This window comes from Lagopus muta, chromosome 18 (assembly GCF_023343835.1).
Source record: "Lagopus muta isolate bLagMut1 chromosome 18, bLagMut1 primary, whole genome shotgun sequence".
Taxonomy (NCBI): domain Eukaryota; kingdom Metazoa; phylum Chordata; class Aves; order Galliformes; family Phasianidae; genus Lagopus; species Lagopus muta.
Genome location: NC_064450.1, coordinates 9,966,455 through 9,985,940, shown reverse-complemented (window position 1 = coordinate 9,985,940; position 19,486 = coordinate 9,966,455). Strand labels below are relative to the sequence as shown.

General features: G+C 41.7%; 1 protein-coding gene across 6 annotated transcripts in view; it reads right to left on the bottom strand.

Annotated features, from left to right (window-relative positions):
- Positions 1-3,204: 3,204 nt before the first annotated feature.
- Positions 3,205-19,486, bottom strand: part of SPAG9 (sperm associated antigen 9) — a 57,581-nt gene continuing 41,299 nt past the window's right edge. For 3 of the 6 annotated variants that reach the window (XM_048964747.1, XM_048964748.1, XM_048964751.1), the window contains 11 exons: positions 18,914-19,103; positions 18,039-18,161; positions 17,437-17,517; positions 16,926-16,993; positions 14,375-14,523; positions 13,078-13,249; positions 11,986-12,099; positions 10,179-10,217; positions 9,141-9,317; positions 8,249-8,386; positions 3,205-6,765 (listed from right to left, as the gene is read on the bottom strand). In XM_048964747.1, coding sequence (XP_048820704.1) covers positions 6,650-6,765; positions 8,249-8,386; positions 9,141-9,317; positions 10,179-10,217; positions 11,986-12,099; positions 13,078-13,249; positions 14,375-14,523; positions 16,926-16,993; positions 17,437-17,517; positions 18,039-18,161; positions 18,914-19,103 — 1,367 coding nt within the window. In that variant the 3' untranslated portion in view covers positions 3,205-6,649. The remainder of the gene's footprint in view (positions 6,766-8,248; positions 8,387-9,140; positions 9,318-10,178; positions 10,218-11,985; positions 12,100-13,077; positions 13,250-14,374; positions 14,524-16,925; positions 16,994-17,436; positions 17,518-18,038; positions 18,162-18,913; positions 19,104-19,486) is intronic. The other 3 variants (XM_048964749.1, XM_048964750.1, XM_048964752.1) reach the window with 1 other exon arrangement.

Here is a 19,486-nt window from a genome sequence, read left to right as displayed (position 1 = left end):
CATTACCCTCATGCAGGGCTCAGGAGATGTGGCACAACCTCTGCTCCAGGGGTGCAGCCATCAGATAGGGACACACAGCACTGTCCTTTCACCACGTCCACAGAGCGACCCACAGCTCTACAGCATCTGAGCCCAGATTGCTCTATAGGGAAGGGGGTGGGATTTGCACAGCAGAGCACTGCTGTGTGCTGCTGCCCTCACATGCAGGCACCGAGAGGCCGCGGCAGCCGAGGGACGGAGCTGCGCTCTCTCTCAGCCTGGCCTGAGCCTTTGGAGCTGGAAACGTACAGCGGCTCCTGAAGGTCTGAAGGGTTCCACAGCACAGCGAGCATCTGCCGGCTTATGAGGATGGTTTCCACTACAGCAGTAAGAAGCCATCACAGAACCCCCAGGCCCCAGATTTTGAGCCACTCAATACCCAGAGATATATTTAGAAAAATGACTGCCAGGCTGAACACAGCTGTAATTGCTGCCAAAAAGCTCCATCACACCCTTCAGCACTGGAGCTGTATCCTCTGGCACAGCATCCCCAAGGATGCCCGCTGCTCTGTCTCCCACATGACCTCCAGCCGACACCTGCACATCCCCAGAACCACTGAAAAGCCACAGTGTGAGCAGGTGGGTTCCCCCAGTGCTGCTTCCACCAAACGATCAGGAGGTCACCCCAAAGCCAACGCATCGCCCCATTTCTGCATCCTCCTCATGGCTCTGGGCGATGTGGGGCTGCTGCTCCCAGCTCTGTGCCACACAGCTCTGCTGCAAGAGGTGCCCCAAACACAGCTCTGCACCCCACAGTCCTGTGCCCCTTTGGCTGCAGCTGCTCCACAAGCACCGCCCCCTCCCCCCCCCCCAGGACCCCTCCACACCACAGAGACAAAAATACATCGGCAGCTGCTGCCCACCTGGTGCTGGGCCAAGATTGGGAAACGGCAACAAGAAACTGAAAATAAAAGACCAAAGAGAGACAGATAGGACCATGCAGCAGAAGTGGGAGCACTAAAAATAGTGGTGATGTGATGTGGCACCACAATGCACCCCAGCCCCCCCACAGCCCGTGGCCGCCCCACAGCTGAGCTCCAGCAGCAGCACAACAGTGCAGCACAGCACCTGCCTGGCCCTGAGCACAGCACACCACAATGGAAACGGCTGATGGAAACAGCAGCGCCAGCCCCAGGGCTCCTCTCCAGTGCCTGATCTTTGTCTGCTGCAAAGAGAGGATGCTGTGTGTGAGATAGAGTAGAAAGTTTCCTTTTTAATTCCTGCAGAAGCAGAATTATTTCACGGAGCTGCTGTTCCCTGGGAGCACTGACCCAAACACTACAGCCTCCAGGACAGCCCTGCTCTGCTCCCAGGTAGGACACGAAAACAGTTCAGCCCTGGGAGGTATTCACAACCAGAATGAAACTGGACAGGTTCTGACACTGCATGTGACTTAACCCTCTGCGACCAGGACCAAAGCCCACACGGAACACAGGGGACATGGGCTGCTGGTGGTGCAAAGCCCCGCTCAGAGCCCAGCACATGGCACTGGGACCCCAGAGATCCAACGCTGGCTGTGGGGACACGGGACGCCCCAGAGCCAGGTTTGACTCAGAACTGAAAAACCGCAATTCTCTCTCCCTATTTTTGGCCTCAGGTTTTTCAATGCCTCTGCCTACTCCCAGAAGATGTGACAAGGAGTGGGTTTGAGATAGTAACAATTCAACAGTGAGTCCAAGAGCAGCTCAGGATGAAAGTCAGCACTGCCACGGGATGGGAGCTCCCAGATGTAGGGGCTGGGGAGGGGCCTTGGGAACAGACACAGGACAGAGAAATGCCCCGTGGGGACAGTGGCACCATAGGGCCCAAACCCCACCAACAGTGGCCCCGGGGCCACCTGGACCCAGCACTCCCTATGCCGGCCTTTCCACACACAGCAGTGGAAGTGGAAAGCAGATGTGGAATCCAGGAAGACTTCCAACTCACTGTTTTGTTGTTTCCCCCCCCCCCCCTTCCTTACTTAAGCTCCAGACTTGAGGCAGCTGACACAGCCATGGGGCAGAGCTGCCCCACAGAGGCAGCAGCCCAGGGCAGTGCTGCTCTCCTTCGCTCAGCAGCTGCCTGAGAGCCCCAAGGCCATGGGAGGAAAGAGGTCAGCAGTGCTTCTGCTCATGAAAACGGGTGTGAGGAGCACCCACCTGAACCCTGCCCGTATTTCCCACCGTTTGGAACACAGAAGTGGGTTACTCCAAGCTCTGGCTGCAGTGGGCTGAACAGGTCCCAGCTCTGGGCCCTGTGGGCAGTGAAGAAGAGAAATCCCTGCAGCAAGACCTAAACAACAACCTGGGGGAAGGCAAGGGCAAGCAGTTTTCTGAGCCTTTTGATAATCAAACGCCCAAATTCCCATTTCCTTCAACCGCTGACACAAGGAATTCACCCTGAAGAGTTGCTAAAGGAAACCTGAAACTTGCCTGCTGGCAGAAGGCAGGGAGCAGAGCGGCCTCCAGCACCATGACGTCTCTCCCCACATCTCCACGTGGCCTGTAGGTTCTTAGAGCACCACCTTGTGTTTAAATACAACAAACTGTTCTGAGTCCCGAGTGGATTCATCCCATTTAGAACCACACGCAGTGAACCATCCCCACCACGCCACGCTCAGGCGTTCCAAAAAGCACAGGAACCACTCTGCTCAGAACTGGGTTTGTCATCTCAGCGCTCTTCGCAGAAGTTTACAACCACACAAGACAGCACTCATAAGTCCTGTACCCAAGCACAGCCCAAGGCCAAAAAGCTCCTTCCTGCTATTCTTCTACAGCAGAATTAAGGGGCACAGAGATGACCGTAATGCTAAATAACATCCACAGACTGTGTTGCTCAAGGAGCTTTCATACAGACATGAGAAAAATGAAAGGGAGTGGATGGCAAAAAAAACCAATCCCTCAGTTTGGTTTAATAATCCCTTGTAGGAAAATCTGAAGAATCAAGTTACTTACCCACATGCACAGCAGGCTGGGAGAAATGAGCTTTAACCTTGCCAGAGCGAAGGCAGATGATGCTGGTTCCTATTTGATACACGCAGTCAGCACAGTGCCATGAGATCCCTGTGAAAGGACGCGCTGAGAAGAGGGAAACTGCTCTGTGCACCTGCTCTGGGGAGGCAGCAAGGCAAATGACTTGCAAGAAAACCCCAAGACACAAGACCACAAAGAAAACACCAACCCAATGCATGTTTCATATACATATTTATATATATATTTCATGTACAAAGTTACATTCTGAACCCCATGGATTCAATAATAGAAATAAATACTGAAATAACTACACTGCTATATGAGCTTTTCTGCTCACAGAAAAGAAGCCTCAACTTTTAACAGACAGCAAGTGTAACGCTGTAGTATCCATCTCGGATTACAGAGGCAAGTAAAATTCAGCGTAAAGTGTTCAACAGACAAAACTTCCAAAAATTACAGACCATAAAATGTTTAAAATATGTTTAAAAGATTGAGAAATGTGCATCAACAAAACTAACAAAGGAAACTTAATCTTGTTAGAGGGTGGGAGAGGCATTTAGTGTATAGAAAAATGCTTTGAGGTGCAACATAGGTCGTTACAATATGGCATAACCCTGTTAGAAAAACATTTCCTTAAAGAGCTGTATTTGAGTTTACCGTGCCGCGTTTCACCGAGCAGGGCCTTCACAAGACCCTGCTGAGACAGGGTCCCTTACAAGAGTGCTAAGTCAGGTTTAATCCTTTGGTAACTTTCATAATACTCACATGGAAATAAATAGTTACACAGCATTTTAAAAGACACGCGTCCTTTAGAACAGTTCGTATAATAAAACAGATTGAACACTTGTTTGTTACTAAGGCAGCCTATGATAAAGTGTCTATGCTCTGCCAGCTCTATCTGATCCAACGCAGGAAGACCTTGACAAGAAGTGGGCAATGCAGCAGCTCACACCACGCGTCCCACCTTTACACACAAACACCCTCACCTGGGCAAGCGCTGCGCTGCACGTTTTGTGCTCGAAATGTTTCCAATCAGCAAGCTGCAGCTGTCAAGAGATCGGCTCCTCCCTACACGATGCTTTAATCACGAGTGTATGCACAAACATTCTGGAGACGATCTCCAGGGGAGCGCATCACCTCAGTGCCTGGGGCTTTGCTCCACTCACATCACCTCAGACAGGGAGTTCATAAACCCCAGCGCACTGTGATGAGAACAGGGAGTCATTTTGCTCTGCCTTCGGACAGGGGTAACATTCTAAAATGAGAAATACAGAGAAGTGCACACGCCTTTCATCCACCACAGTGGTACACAGGTACCTACTGTCTTCTTCAAAATCCATTCTACTTTTGGACAGAAGTTCAATCATTGCTGAGAACCAGCAGAAGTTGGCCTGCTGAGGTGACTGAATGGCACGGAGGACCGATGTGTTTGGTGAAAGACCAGATTAAATTGCCAGATTAAACTGCTCTGCTTCAAGGCAGTCAAACCGTCCACAGAAAACAGATCACTACCACAAATAAAACGCTACATGGGCACCAAGGAACAGAATTGTGCGTTTGTTTTTCTTCTGAGAACAAGAGAACGTGACAACCAAGCAGTGAGCATAAGCTTTGGAAGCTGGAGAAAAACAAACTTAGGAAGACGGCAAGAGAAGCAATGGAGCTGCACCACTCACAGTGAAGAAGTGTAGACAGTTTTTTTCTTAGACATCCAATTTCCCAAGTTAATTCAGATGTGCTTCAGGTTTCAGCATACGTGACTACGTGAGTTTTAAACAGGCCTCTATGAGAGCGTTCAGTCAGTTTACTTTCTGTATTCCTATTCCAGACTTTAGAATTAAGCTGAAGTACCTTAAGAGTGATTTCAAAGATGAATTTGGAAAGCAAATTATGAAGTGTGCTCTCGTCACTTTTGGCATTCTGAAGAGAAAAATACTACCAAGATATTAGACTTCTTTAATAAGGATTTTTACTACATAACTCGTGTCCTAGATACATATTTACGAGAGGAACAGTTGCATACAAAATATGTTGCTTAAAAAGTATTTATACATATAAATCTAACCAATAGACCTGAATGGAGTTTTTCTGGTTTATCAGCTATGATATGCATTTGAAAAAGCTGCCTAAATATATATTTACACAATAGACCTCAGCTAAATGTGTTCATTTAAAAAATTAAGAAAATATATAAACACATGTCTGCCTGATAGACCAGAACTGCTCCTATTGCATAAAAATGTTTAGGCAGTTTTAAAAAGTGTTTCTACACCTACTTCTCTGAAACCGTTCAGCATTCGCATATTAGTCCCAGTCTTTTGGGGGTAAATGCTGGATGTTCATTAAACCCCTCCAGCTTTTGCTTTTTAGAGAACAAACGAAAGAGCAAATTTGTGTTTTACAGTATTCCAAAGAATAGAAATCAAGAATTGGTTAAGTTAGGTCTGACACCAATATAGGAAATTCAATGTAAAAGGAAGACAGTCTTCAACTCACATTTATGGTTAAAAAAAATAGATGGTGAGTAGACAGAATGTCAGCCTGATATTAGAGTCTCCTGACTTTCAACAATTCACTCCATCTTAGTGTTACCTGCTAACATTGCTACATGTTTTGGGTGGGACTAAATGGGAGTATGCAGCTACAAAAAATACACTTTGTACCTTGCCATCAGGTACTAAAGTTCATTTACAATCTCACTTGGGCAGGATGCATTTTCCCTGTACACTCTCAGTCTTTTCTCGTGCTCTAATCGAGGTCTTTAACCTTCACACACGTAGTGACTCATGGGTTCGACCAGCTAGGCAGAGAAGATCATTCTGGTGATTAGGACACACTGAGTTAAGACAAGGAAAAAAATAAAAACAAGGTGTATCCCCTGTTGAAGAACTCTGATTATTTATAAACTTGAATCATCCTAAGAACACCCTTTGGAAACAGAGTTGTTCACATGTATCTGTGTCAGGGAGATGGGAAAAAATGCTGCGTTTGAAATCGCTGATTGAGGGCAGCAGTTCTCAAACTTTAAGGTTCAACAGTGAAAACACGTCATTTTATTTAAATATTGTCACTTCTATACAATCTCCTCTTTCCCCCCAGAAATTTTGATGAAAGTAACAAATTAATCTGTATACACGATGTAAGCGAGACTTTCATGGTTTGGAAACAAAAGTTGGAACAATTTGCCTTAGCTCTCACTGAATATTTGGATGAGCCCTGATAATCCTATGATTTGCCCTTTTTTTTTTTCCTAAATACTCTGGGAATAACTTTGCTGTTTTACTCAATGCATTATACAGTGAAATGAAGCTCAGTCATAGTAAAGCCAAACTCAGGTGAGATTACCAAAGGAATGAACTACATTAGATTGTTGTGGTACAGTAAAACTAACGTCTCGATTGCTTATTATGGTGTGCACACCAGTTTTGAGAAAGTTCTGATTTCATTATACTGTTCCATGTAACAAAGGTGCAGTAAAACAGCACAAGCTAATTCCTGTATAGTTAAAGGTCTGACAGATTTGCAATATAAAAGTTAGACAGCAAAGAAATGCTTCAACATCATGTAGTGAAACAGGTCTCACAAAATAAAAAACATGCAGAAGCGCTTTTTTTTCCTTTTCTTTTTAGCTTAAGGTCTCCAAGCTGCATCCTACAGGCTCACTCACTGCCATACATTACTTGCCACACTATTAAGTGACTCCTCTCAGCTTTGGCTACAGAAGGTTCAAGTTGTAGAGCTTCTCCAAGAAGTTCAGATTCTCCACCTTCATCACCTGAAAAACATCAGCTTTGATTCAGGCAGACAATGAAGACGTGACACCAAACGGAGCTACAGAAATGACATCTGGGTTTATAATGCTAAGGACAGTAGTTGCCATACGCTCATAAGAGAATATTCACAAACTTGGATATACACATTACAAATGGAAAGCTGGTTGCATAGCTGTTTCAGAGCCTGCTATTCCGACAGCCACATTCTTCAATTCTAGAAGAATATTAACTGTGGCTTTTTTTTTTTTAATCACTTTGAAAGAGAAGAGCAGCTTTACGACTGTGCTAAAGGCAGCTTGGATCAAAGGGGACAAACCAACCACTAACCAAACATTCAGGCTGCGATAAGCACCACTCCAGTGGCAGTCCTGTGGTACAGAACAACATCAGCTCTAACAGATCACATTGGAGCTTACTGACAGCTTCAGGACAGTTCCAAGTCACAATTTGCCTGATTTTCTCGTTAGATTACTTTGGAGCTGTGAGGAGTCTAAACACAGAATAGACCAAACTTGTTCTCGATCCAGTTTGCTTACACTTTCGTGGTAATGGCTGAGTCAGTGCAGCTATACCTCTGAAACTTTAAGTACATGTCTTTGTATCACATGACAAGGACAAAATGCACATCTGCTACATGCCTACACCTACCTTGCCTAAAATGAGTACAGAATTTTAGTGTCCCACTACAATGTGGCAAAGAATTGCCACAGTCCTGTGGCACTCCACTGGGGTTAGCAGCTGGAACATGTTTCACACTGGACATGACAGAATTTGGGCTGGTGTTCGTGGGTTGTTTTGGGGTTGTTGGTATTACATGTGCATCTGTTTCTCTTGTTGGCTTTGTTTTGTTTTTTATACACTAGAGATCAATGAGAGGTCAGAATGAAGAGCTGGGAGTGCTTTCGGAGCACTTTTCCCTCACACTCTCCAGCCACAGATTCTAAATATTGAACATTCTTGTTATATTTTCCTGAAGTGTCAATTAAAAGGTGTTTACACAAGAGATCGTTTATGGGCTGCATCACACAGAAATGCTATCCAAAAAATGTAGTGATCATAACAGGATGGGCATTTAAAGATAACAGTGAGTTACTCTTCCCCTTTCCCCTTAAACACAAGTACATTTGGGTTTCAGTGTTGTTCACCTCATACTTTACTTAAATATGAAAACTGACCATAAAAGGTCATCTAACCATGGACATTTTCTAGCAGCTTGAGTCAGAAGGCTTCCATCTTTCAAAATAAGATTGAATACATGAACTGCCACGCACTGTTTCAAATGAATGTTTCAGTTTCTCTCAGAGTTCAGGGTTTACTGGAAGAAGTGGAAACTGAAGATGCGTGTATGAGAATAAAGATGTTTCTATCTACCTGCTTAGTAAACACTCAAGAACTGACTAACCACAGAAATGCATTCTGCAGTCACAGTGAAGTTTTGATAAGGTTAATGACCCAATGCTGGATTTTAAGCTCAGTATTTCTTACCCATTCTGAAGTCAATATATCCTTCTCCACCACTTATCACCAACATTGATTTTAAGGGACCCTGGCTGAAGGATTCTTGGGCTGGCTTGTCACTTGTTAGCTCTGTTCCACCACTACTCTGTGGGCAAACAACCTGACCTGTATAAAAACACAGAACACATTTTTAGGCCATGTCTCACAGTAATGCCACCTGCACTTGGTCACCTAATATACTCAGCTGGGGATTCCAGCACCTCTTCAACAAGAGGCAAAAACAGAAGGTAGCTGTGCTCTGATTTCCTCTCTCTAAAGAGATATCTAAAGACATAGGTCAGTTCAGTGCAAGTCAGAATGAAATGCCTCTTGGTAGAATTCACAGCACTGGCAGATCTAGAGAATGACATTGAAACAGACTTAAGGACTTTTTCAGACACACAGCTGAAATGATTCAGCATATCAGCCCAGTAAGCAAACTTCTGTCATTTACTTCCAGCGCCAAGTGCACACACAACTGCTGAGAGGGTAACCTCATCAGTACTACAGCTTCTAGAAAACTCTAAGCTTTTTTTGTTTTTAAACCCAAATTCCTTCCTTTGGGGGCTTCTCCCTTGGTAGTTGTTCTTTCTTGCACCAAGTCAGATTCTTAAATCAGACCTTAAATTACCCAGCATTTGACCACTCTCTCAGCAGGCAAGTGCTCAGATTCAGGCAGCACCTTCTCCCAGATGAAAACAAACTCTTCTTTGTCACCAAGCCCTCCCCCCCGTACCTGAGAATCAGAAAAGTCTCACAAATCAAAATGTAGTGAACTTGTTTCTGAGTACACAATTTCATACACTTGCTAATAAGCTACACTTTTAAGAAGCAAAGGAGGGCAAAAGCTTCATTTGAGGAAGGGTAACAAAAAGCTCACCAGGTACTGCAACAAAGAATTTGACAGCATCACGGTGCCCATGGAAGCAAAGCTGTGCGTGTGCCATTGAGCAATATGGTATGAAGGTTCCTGGAGTCACTTTGTCACTGTTCTCATCTCCATAGACACGAATTACACTACCTGGACGGTTTCCAGAGCCTGCGGCTGCTTTATTAGCTGTAAAAGAAGAACACAAGTGTTTTCTACTTGAAAATACAAATTACAGAAATGGTTATTTGTTAAGGAACCTTATGGTACCATCTAAAAGCTACAGCCAACTCAGATAAAAATGAAACAGGAGGGCAGCAATGCCAATTCAAGACAGAGCTGGAAAAAAAAGAGATTGCATGCTTCGTTATTTTAAGTACATTAGAAAATGGAGCAGGATTCTTATTAGTCTAGCATAAACAACAGATTTCAATATCCTACTTTTGGAAAAAATAACTTTTGAAAGGACCGTATCTTCTCTAGGAAATAAGTACCTCTAATGTGCTTCAGTACGAGCAAATTCAATATACTTCAACATGTAACTTATGTTTCCATTGCAACTTATCAGAGGGAATCCCCGTGCAGGTATGGAAATCTCAACAGCCACCTGCAGCCACGCAGGAGCCACCCTGCTATCATTTCTATGTCTAGTTTTTCTTGAGAAGTTTTAAAATCAATTAAACAGAAGTACTCATGCTAGACATACAAGCCATCTCCATTCTACAGACTACCAAAGAAGTGAAAGAAACAGTGATTTGTAACAAGACAGTAAATGATGTGGATTAATGACAGAGTTATAAGATATGGTATCACATTGGCTGAAAGAAAAATAAAGTCTGTATGAAAGTTCAGCTGCAACACAGGATGATATGCTAAACTGCTGAGCAGACTGGTGGCCATTTAGCAAACATAAAACTGCTGCAATGCAGTAACTGCAAGTGGAAAAACATTTAGGAACATACAGAGAGTAGATCTATAGGGAGTGGTAAACAGCCTCAAAGTGGCTATTAGAAGCCTGAAAACAGATTTTTGTTCAGGATCTGCACTTACCCCTCAGCCCCAGTAAACGTCCCTGGTGGAGGATTACAGCTAAAGTGAGAAAGGAGGAAAGGGGAAATAGATAGGTATGACAGTAGAGGAGAAGGATTAATGAGAACCCACCACTCTTTACTTTGGTTTTTGATAAGACAGAGCTTCAATTTTAGCTCCTAAAAATCAGCAAGTATTTAATTACAGAAGACTCAATAAAAAGTCAAAGAACAGCATCTTGTTATAGAAGTTGCAGTATAAAATGGACAACAGAAGCACTGCCACTTTCATGTGCTTTATCACTATAGAATTTATTATTCATTAGCAATGTTTCCCCTTTCTCTCTTTCCTTGGCAGAAAACTACCAAATACGTAACTACTCATGATTTCAAGTGCCCTTTTGAAACAGCATCTGCAGATCTGGAAGGTACCCTGCTAATGAGACCCAAGGAACTGAGATACACGACTGATTATGCAAGGACGTGACTGTTTTTTAAAGCCATGAATATTTATAATAAGGGTTCTCAAACCCACAATCAGGCTATCCACAAACAGTTATTCCAACTCATGATCAACTAACAAGACTGAAATTAATCTGAATAACTTTCCTAGCGATTTTTTTTTTCCCATGTTCACTTTGTTTTAAAACAAACTCTACTGGAAACATTAAATTAAGCTTGATGCAAGAGCTGTAATTTCTGACAGCATGATTTAAGCTAGTTCAAATCAATGACAGAAAGCCTGTCCTTCCCTAGTACACATGCAATGCAAAAAGACAGTTATCAAATGAACGGACAATGCAATGGAACAGTATGAGAAACAATGCATGTATGTGCTGTTCAACAACGCAGATACAACACGAAGAGCTTCTGCCACTAAGTTACCCCACAGTGTCACCCATCAGTCTGCACTACTTTCTATTCAGAACACAGTACCATTAATTACAAAGTGTTGTGTTTTATTTTCTGGAGCTTCTGTCCATGTCTTTTATGATTAGATTATGATTTCATCAGTAGCACAAGGATTATTTTTTGCTGCTTGCTTTAAATGGCCAAATATATAGAGAATCTTCCCAAATTTATCCTTTAAGATTCAGTCTGCCCTTGAACAGGATTGCTGCCTTCTCCCAGGATTCAACCATATTTCCTCTCCTATCCCCAAGCCGTTTCGGTATTTTCAACAACAGTTCAATCACTCAGTTATTAAGCAGACACCTGGATTAACAGTGCTGGAATTCTACCCAGAAATTTATGTTCTACTTAAAGAAACTGCTTGGAAACTCCCAGATCTCCAACCATGTCCTTCAAAGCAACTGGTGCCAGTGCTGTTCCAATCTTCCATATCAACTTTGCGATGAATTCTCAAGAACTAAAGCTGATTGAATTGTACTAGCAACAATACCAATTTGCTCAAACCAAACAAAAATCTACTCTGGTCATCACATGGCAACCATCAGTTAGAAAACTCTTACACACAAATAAGCTTCAATGAACACTGCTACGACTCCCAACACCTCTGAGGTTGCATGGATGCCTTTCAAATTCAAGCCAGAGCAACTCCGCTCAAATCAGAGCAAGATGCTTTGGAGATGGGTTGTTTTTTGGTTTTCTTTTTTTCCATTCTGTTTCGTTTTTTGCTCAGAGACTTGTAACCATGGACATAGCTTGGGCCTCCATAATGCTTAGCAGCTAATCTGTCACAAACCTGAAAGATTCAGACCTGTCAGTAAAGTTTTCTACCCAATAGCAAGCATCTGAATGACCCTCAGTGTTCTTTTTTCTTTTGCATTTACAGCATATTGAATAGCAGCTATTTATATTTTACTTACTTTCTGTTAATGGAATGGAGATGATGACACCATTTCCTGTTCCTACCCATAAACGATTACAAGACACCATAAGAGCTGTGATTCTCACAAATGAGAATCCCAGTTTACCAGTACCTAAAAACAAAAGATGCTTTTCATCAAAAATTATGAGCAAGAATAATTTTACTTCCATAAAAGAGATTCTTAACTTCAGTTCTCAACTCATGCAGACAAATAATTCCCTCCCACCTCAAACAAGCAAGGCAGAGGAGCACATTCGAGTTGTAAAGGCAAAATAAAGTGCTAAAACTTCTGAGAAGTTGTGAACCCATATAGGAGACAAACGTGTACTGGGAGAAAACACAAAAAACACAACAGCTCCTTAATGTTGCACAGTAAGTTATTCTGGGGCTTGCAGCACCACGGCAGTCTGTCAAACAAAAATGCCATTCAACTGTGAAACAACAGTTTCTTGCCCATTAAAATAAAGGATACTGCTTCCTCTACAAGGGAGTTTCAGAGGCTATCATTAGAACTATACAGGAAACAGAAGAAAGCTGTCAGAAGAAGGGGAATGTGGGCTACACACTACTCTCCTTTGCACCCATGACACAATAGTTAATTGTGAAGGACTTCTAATGGACCAATTACCTTCTCAGGTTACGTAGGTAGTCAAACTACCCTTATATAAACACAGAAAAATGCAGGAAGCTTATTAGCTTTGACAGCAGTAAGAATTTGCTATTTTGCATTTGTACTTTCTTAGAAAAGGGCAAATTTTGCAGGAAAGTAATGGGTTCTTCCCACTCTGAGAGGCATCGTTCCAGTCGTAAAGATTTTGCTGTCTGTTATTCCTGCCCAAACATCATTTTCCTCATTAGTTCTGAGTTTTAAGGGACAGCTCAGACATCTGACAGGATCAGACCTTACCAGAGACAGGCTAACTTAAGTTTCTACTTGCAGAACCAAATTTCCACATGCAGCAGGATTTGACTAGCATTCCACCCACCCTTCAACTTCATTTGAAATGAGAATTGCCTGACTCATAACAGGAAAAGAAAGCCCCAGACAGTGAGATGTATAAGAACGCTACAGTTTTTCTTATCAACTTACCTAACATTTTGCTTACATAAGGTTCAATGTCCACATCTTGCAGATGCTGATACGTGTGTGCGTGATAGAGACGCAGGGTAGAGTCCAAACGAATCGACACCCATACCCCATCACCCACCCATGCCAGCTGTCTCACTTGGCTTTCTCTTCTTGGGTGTGCATCAAATGACTTCTATAAAAGATGGGATCTTGAATTAGAAAATAAATAAAAGAATACAAAGGACTTCTGCGCCACCCTTACATGGTCAGTACTGGCAATTTCCTTAAGTCATCTACTACCCTCTGATTTATAAGACCACCAGCAGACCCTTAGTGCTTAGCTCAGTTCGTATTACAGTATGATGCTGATAAACAGTAAAAAGGCTGATTGCCTGCCCTGAAGAGTGATCTGAAAGCTATACTTTACTGCTGCATCTTCATTCACGTAACCTCCCCAGCCTACTGCTATTTCTATCTGTTTTATCCTGGATCCTCTTCAGCGTGGGGTCTTTAGTCACTGCAGAACATACACAGGCACCAAAGGTGTTTTTCTTCCCAGTTCTGTCAAGCCTTGCTATTGCATACAAACTCACACCTGTTGAACACAAACTATCCAGCAAAACAGTTCACTATTGTATAAATTCTTACAGGTTTCCTTGCATACACAGTAATCTTCACAAACAGATTACGAATTGGGCCCTTAATATTTCCAGAAGAGCTGAGCATTCACCCTCCCAAAGTCCGATCCATTTCACAGACCAAGGATAAGAAGCTGAAGTATTAATATTGCTAATTGCTTTCAGAAACCACAGGCTTTTCATGCACTTGTATACTCAGAACACTGCAGAAGCCAGCTTACACACCTTACATAAACATAATACTCTATAACTGGAGGGAGAGTACACTCAAGATTAGCACTTACAAACCTCTAAAGTATGTAGAGAGATTCTGGAGAAGGTTGTGGGTGGGTGGAGAACATAATGAATAAGTAAATATGCATAAATGAAAAGAATGAGCTTGGATCTAGCACTGCAAGCTCTACAAAGACCTAAAAGGACACTTACTAGCTTCTGGACAGGACAAAGTAGAGAACTAAACCCCAGAATAATCAGTTTCAACAAATAAGAACTACCTTAAATTTTTCCAGAATCATTACATCTTTGGAAAATTAAGAATTGCTCCCTAAAACAAATTTGCCTGCCTATCTATGTGCTGATGAACAAATAAGTACTCTCTGGAGTTACTCAGGAGTTTGCTGTAACACGAGATGGCATTAAGACAAAACATAGAATTATTTTAAACACCATTTTTAACTTGCCTCTATTTTCATGGCCTTTGGTTGAACAACATAGATTTTGTTCCTGTAGCCACACCAGACTTTGTCATGCACCACTGTCATGCATCTTATAGAATGATGCGGCCGGCCCAGGTCTAAGAGGTGATAGTTTGTCAAATCCCACTGACCATCTTTAAAAACAGAAGCAAAATAAGAAAAAAAAAAATAGAACAAAAAACAAAGCATAGGTTCCTATCAGTTTAAAAGTAACTTAAAAGCACAGGTAAATACCTTAAGAATAATTTCATTTTTCAAAAGCACTGTAATGATCTGGGTAAGTCAATACAAATGCTCCACATGTAAAAAAACCAGCATTTACTCGTATGAACTACCAACACCCCAAATGCTACTCTGTTTTTATATAAGGTTGTACTATGACTCACATTCCAAACATGTCAAAACACTTGTAAAAACAGAAAGTTACCTAGTGTTAAATGCTTTACTTGGACAGGCATCAGTATACATAAGCAGCAACAACCCACATGGCGCTAGGCAATTACTGCTTGGCTGAGCATAGAAATGCTGGCCAGTGCATCATGATTTTTTTTTACATGTCATTAGACCTTAGAGTGGCACCTGATCTCCACTGGAAATCATACTAAAATTGGTCACCCAACACCAAATGAAATTCTGCTATAGGCTAAGCTAACATAGAGATCATTCCGATATTTACTTGAGATACTTGAAGGGATTACAAACCATTAGAATTTAAAAGGCAGAAAACATCACAACTTCACCCTAGATGCATCCTTTCCAGTATTTGTGTCGGCGCTATGCAACCTCTTAATTCTCCTGAACACCAAGAAAAGCAATTTCAACTACACAAGGGAAAAGAGCAAACGAACAGGGAGTCTGCAGAGAGAAGCCACGAGATGAATTCCAATTACTCTTCAGACATTCCCCAGTAGGTCTTTATTCCAGAGGCTGAAGAACAGAGTCTGTCCCAGAGCGATGTGGACAGAAACGCTCAGAGATGCTTACAGAATTCTACAGGACTTGGCCACACACAATTTTGAAGGTCAGTAACAGAGCAAAAGTCAACTATTGGGCAGGATGAACAGTGATCAATGCAGACTCTATCAGTGGGCTTTCTGCTGTTAGTGCACATACCTATACTCCTTATTTTCTTCCTGTGATAAGAAAGAATTCCAGCTATGTAGCAGAACAGTGCAAAAAATTCTGTGGGAGTCAGAATAAGCCCACATTTTCCTCAAAGGTCATTAGCAACACTTACATTGCATTGTATAAGAACCTAGAAACAGGCAGCCAGAAGGGCTGACAGGGTCACTTTTTTCTTTCTGGCCACATAACAGACAGAAGGACTACCTGAAAGAAGAAAGCCTTAACAAAAGCAGGAAGAACCAGAGGATTACTCTGTGAAAGATTAAACAAAGCCTTAAAAAAAAAGAAAACAGGAAAAGATTCCACTGCAGACCTATAATCCAAAGGAGACTAACATCAGAGAACAGGGCAATTTAATGCGTACTTCATTTTCCTATATTGTGCATTTAGGACACTTGTAGTAGAAGTTACATATAGACAGAAAAGTCCTATGCTTCCAATAAAAAGAGAAACAGACGACCATGAAGTCTCTCCCTCACTTTGACAGCAAACTGAAGCATGTTCAAATAACACTGTTCCACCTTGAGATTTTTGATAGCATAAACGGCTCTGAAGAATTCTCTGCTTCCTTATCAGTTGGGAAAAGGACAAGAAAGCACTTTGAGATGATATGGTGTATTTTTTATGACTAAAGATTGAAGGTGGAAAAGTTCAGTAGCACACTTAATTTCTAAATAACACAAGAAAAAGCCCCTGCAAATATGACATACATACTAACAGCAACAAAGAATAGAAAACCTTAACATTTGATAGCTGTAATTAAAAAGGCACCCTAACATTTAAACAAGTAACTCTTAAGAGACAGTCAAGTAACTCATAAAAAATGCCATTATGGTGCTGTGAAAGGACAAACAGATCCAACCAAAATCTAACTTGAATCTCAGCAAATTCCTCTAGTTACAACACTGACTGGAGTTCCATTTTTTATATCCTTCATGTTTAACTATAGCCATGTTTGTGAGCAACAAGAACAGTATACTCTGCAAGACAGGTTGGAAAACATTAAAGTTTAGTTTAGCTGTTCATGGAAAGAAAATCTGTAGTGGGTAGAAGATGCATAGAGGTGCAAGGCAAACACGTTGGGGCACACAGCTCATATACCACATTCAGGGCTTCACTCACACTGTATGCCTTTAAGCACCTTAAAGAACTTCAGTCAGAATATGTGGTCGTGAGTTCAAATAAGAACACAGGTGTCTCAGATCAAGAACAGAAGATTCCTAACATGCATTTACAGTCTCCCTGAAGTACTAAAAAAGCGTAAGTACCTGAAATTACAAAAGAAATGGGAGATCAAGTAGTCTGCAAAACGGTCATTAGGAGAGCATTTTTAAGATGTTATTTATAAATGGCACATTTACTTCAGAAGTATTGCCATAACTTCACTTCCAAGACCCAACAGAATGCTTACCAACTCCTCGGTGAAATATTGCTAGTGTTCCATCAGCTAGTGCAACTAGTACTATTCCTTTCACATGTCTGGTAAAAGAAAGGAGGTACAAGAATATACATCATTAGATCACATTTCTCAAAATGCAGGTTTAAAGTATAAATATTTTAGATTTCAGTATACTTCTTACACTAGCATTAGCTCTAGTGGTTTTGGTCTCTAGCTCACAAAAAGGCACAGTAATTAGTGACTCAAAATTCAGTTCAGATAGTTTTAAAAAAGTAGCTACCATGTCCAGAGAGAACCCTGAGGACAACAATCTGTCCTCACAAAGGAACTCAGTTGATTTACAGCATTTTCAATATTTAGAAGGTTCTTTTTACTTCTCTCACTCCCCAGGTGTTCTCCACTGCCCCTCACAGAATATGCATGCACTTACAGGAACTGACATCCACAATATCTGAAGAAATATAAAACTAAGTATTTTAACAACAGCTCATTATGATTTACATGACATTCTTTCAAGACTTACACAATACTGAGAATAGAATCTTTAAGTTTAATGGCATGAATACATTTCCTCCAGTGAGCCACTGACGAATGAACATAGAGGCTGCAAAGACAAATCAGGAAGGATTAAAAGCACTATGAAAGGTCTACTGGGCAAGAGAAAAACAAACAGGCAAGAACCACATAACTGAGATCCACAGATAAAGGAAAAACAGGTTTTCATCTTCTACTAAAAACTACATAAAGACTGGAGGAACTATATGAGCAGACAGAACAATTTTCCAGATATCTAAAAACATTACAAAGCCCTTTGTACATATGTCTGTAGTAAAAAGAGAAATGCTTTCTAGCAGTGTACTGAATACTGCAGAATTATCAACTGCAATTACTCCCAGTACTAAACATTCAGCTGCAGGAAAGTATTTATCAGTCAATAAGAGCTTGCAGTGTCGCTTGCAATGCTTACTTGGAATTCTGTAATGCTTAAATGAAGTCAAGTGCATAAGGTTTAGGCTCCCAAGAATTCCTTGCACTTAGTTTTGACACAAGACAGTTATTAGCCTGTATAGGCCCAAGATGCAAGTTTAAAATAACTTTCCAAATAAAAGAGTAATATTTTCTTACCATCCATTCTGTGTTCCAAGCCACATTGTTGGTAAAAGGCTACTCATTTTCTGTGCTTCTTCTCTCACTAGATCTTGCTCATTTGGCAAAACTGCAACATCTTTATACAGCTCTGATTCAGTGCTAAAAGACAGTTTAAATGTGTTGAATAAAGCGGGTGGCTTACTCAGAGTAACACAGGTCTGCACTCTGTCGCTGCTGGCATCCACACTTGCTTTTGAAGTACATACAGTCTTTAAGGAACAGTAACTGTACATAACATACATTAATGATACTAACAAAAATGTAATAATTTCTTCCTCCCAAGTGTGTGTTCAAGCCTGACAGCCTTACTGGTACCTCAGGGGAATGAGAGCCGCAGCATCCCAGGCACATAAGAAAAACACTGATCAAATGACTGCAATGCCCACCTGTATGAGGAGAACGAAGGTTTCAAACACACTACCATTTGAAATATTGTTTACTCTCAAACTTGTTCTCCACTCCTGTAACTAACTCAGACTGATTATCCCGAGAAAGAAAACATACATTGGAACAACTCGTCGGTCAGGAGGAAGGGAAACAGGAAATTGGAATAGGCATTTCTAGGCCACTGCTATTCATGTTAAACCTCTAAAACGACTTAGTGACAAACTGGTGGACAATCATTACAGCAATCTGGAGGTGTCTGTACTCATGTCCTATGAATTCACATATAAGAGACACTGTACAGAGATGACCACCTCATGTATGCAAAGCATGAAACACCTTGTGCCAGAATTACTTACATAAACCTCCTTTGCAAGAGAAACAACTAGTACCTTCTGTCCCCATGCATTTCTGAAAATGTTTTTCTTACCAAATGTAATTCAAGAGTTATGACTCCAATTACATACCCAGGCTGGTACACTGGAGATGCCTCTGTGTTCTGCACTCCCAGAGGATCTGTAAAGACGTGCTCTGTATAGACTCCAGTTTGCCCAATATCAGTTATATCTTCTGTCCCTGCACTGACTTCTGTTGCTTCCGTTGCCTCTTCTGCAGTTGGAATGTTGTCATCTACTGAATTACTTTCATTTGCAATATCTGTGGAACACAAGACTCGAAAAACTAAAAACAGCAACAGAATTCTCAACAATATAAAGCAGCCAGAATTTGATGCTTGCATCTTAAGCAATGAGCTGTAACAAACAACCAGACAGTCACAGTCCAGCTATCTCAGCTAAAAGAAATAAGATCAGAAATGGCGAAGTTTTGGTACCAAAGCAACAAATGCACTTTAAGCAGCTTCACTTAGATCTCTACTGAGACCTTTCAGGATGAAGCAAACATCCACATCTTCTCCAGACATTTGTCAAGAAGAGGTCAGCATTTTAAATAATAGATGAAAAAATTTCTCTTCAAACAATACTAAAGACTGACTTCATTAAAAGGGATTTGAAAGAACCAGCTGCCTAAACCCACGTGAC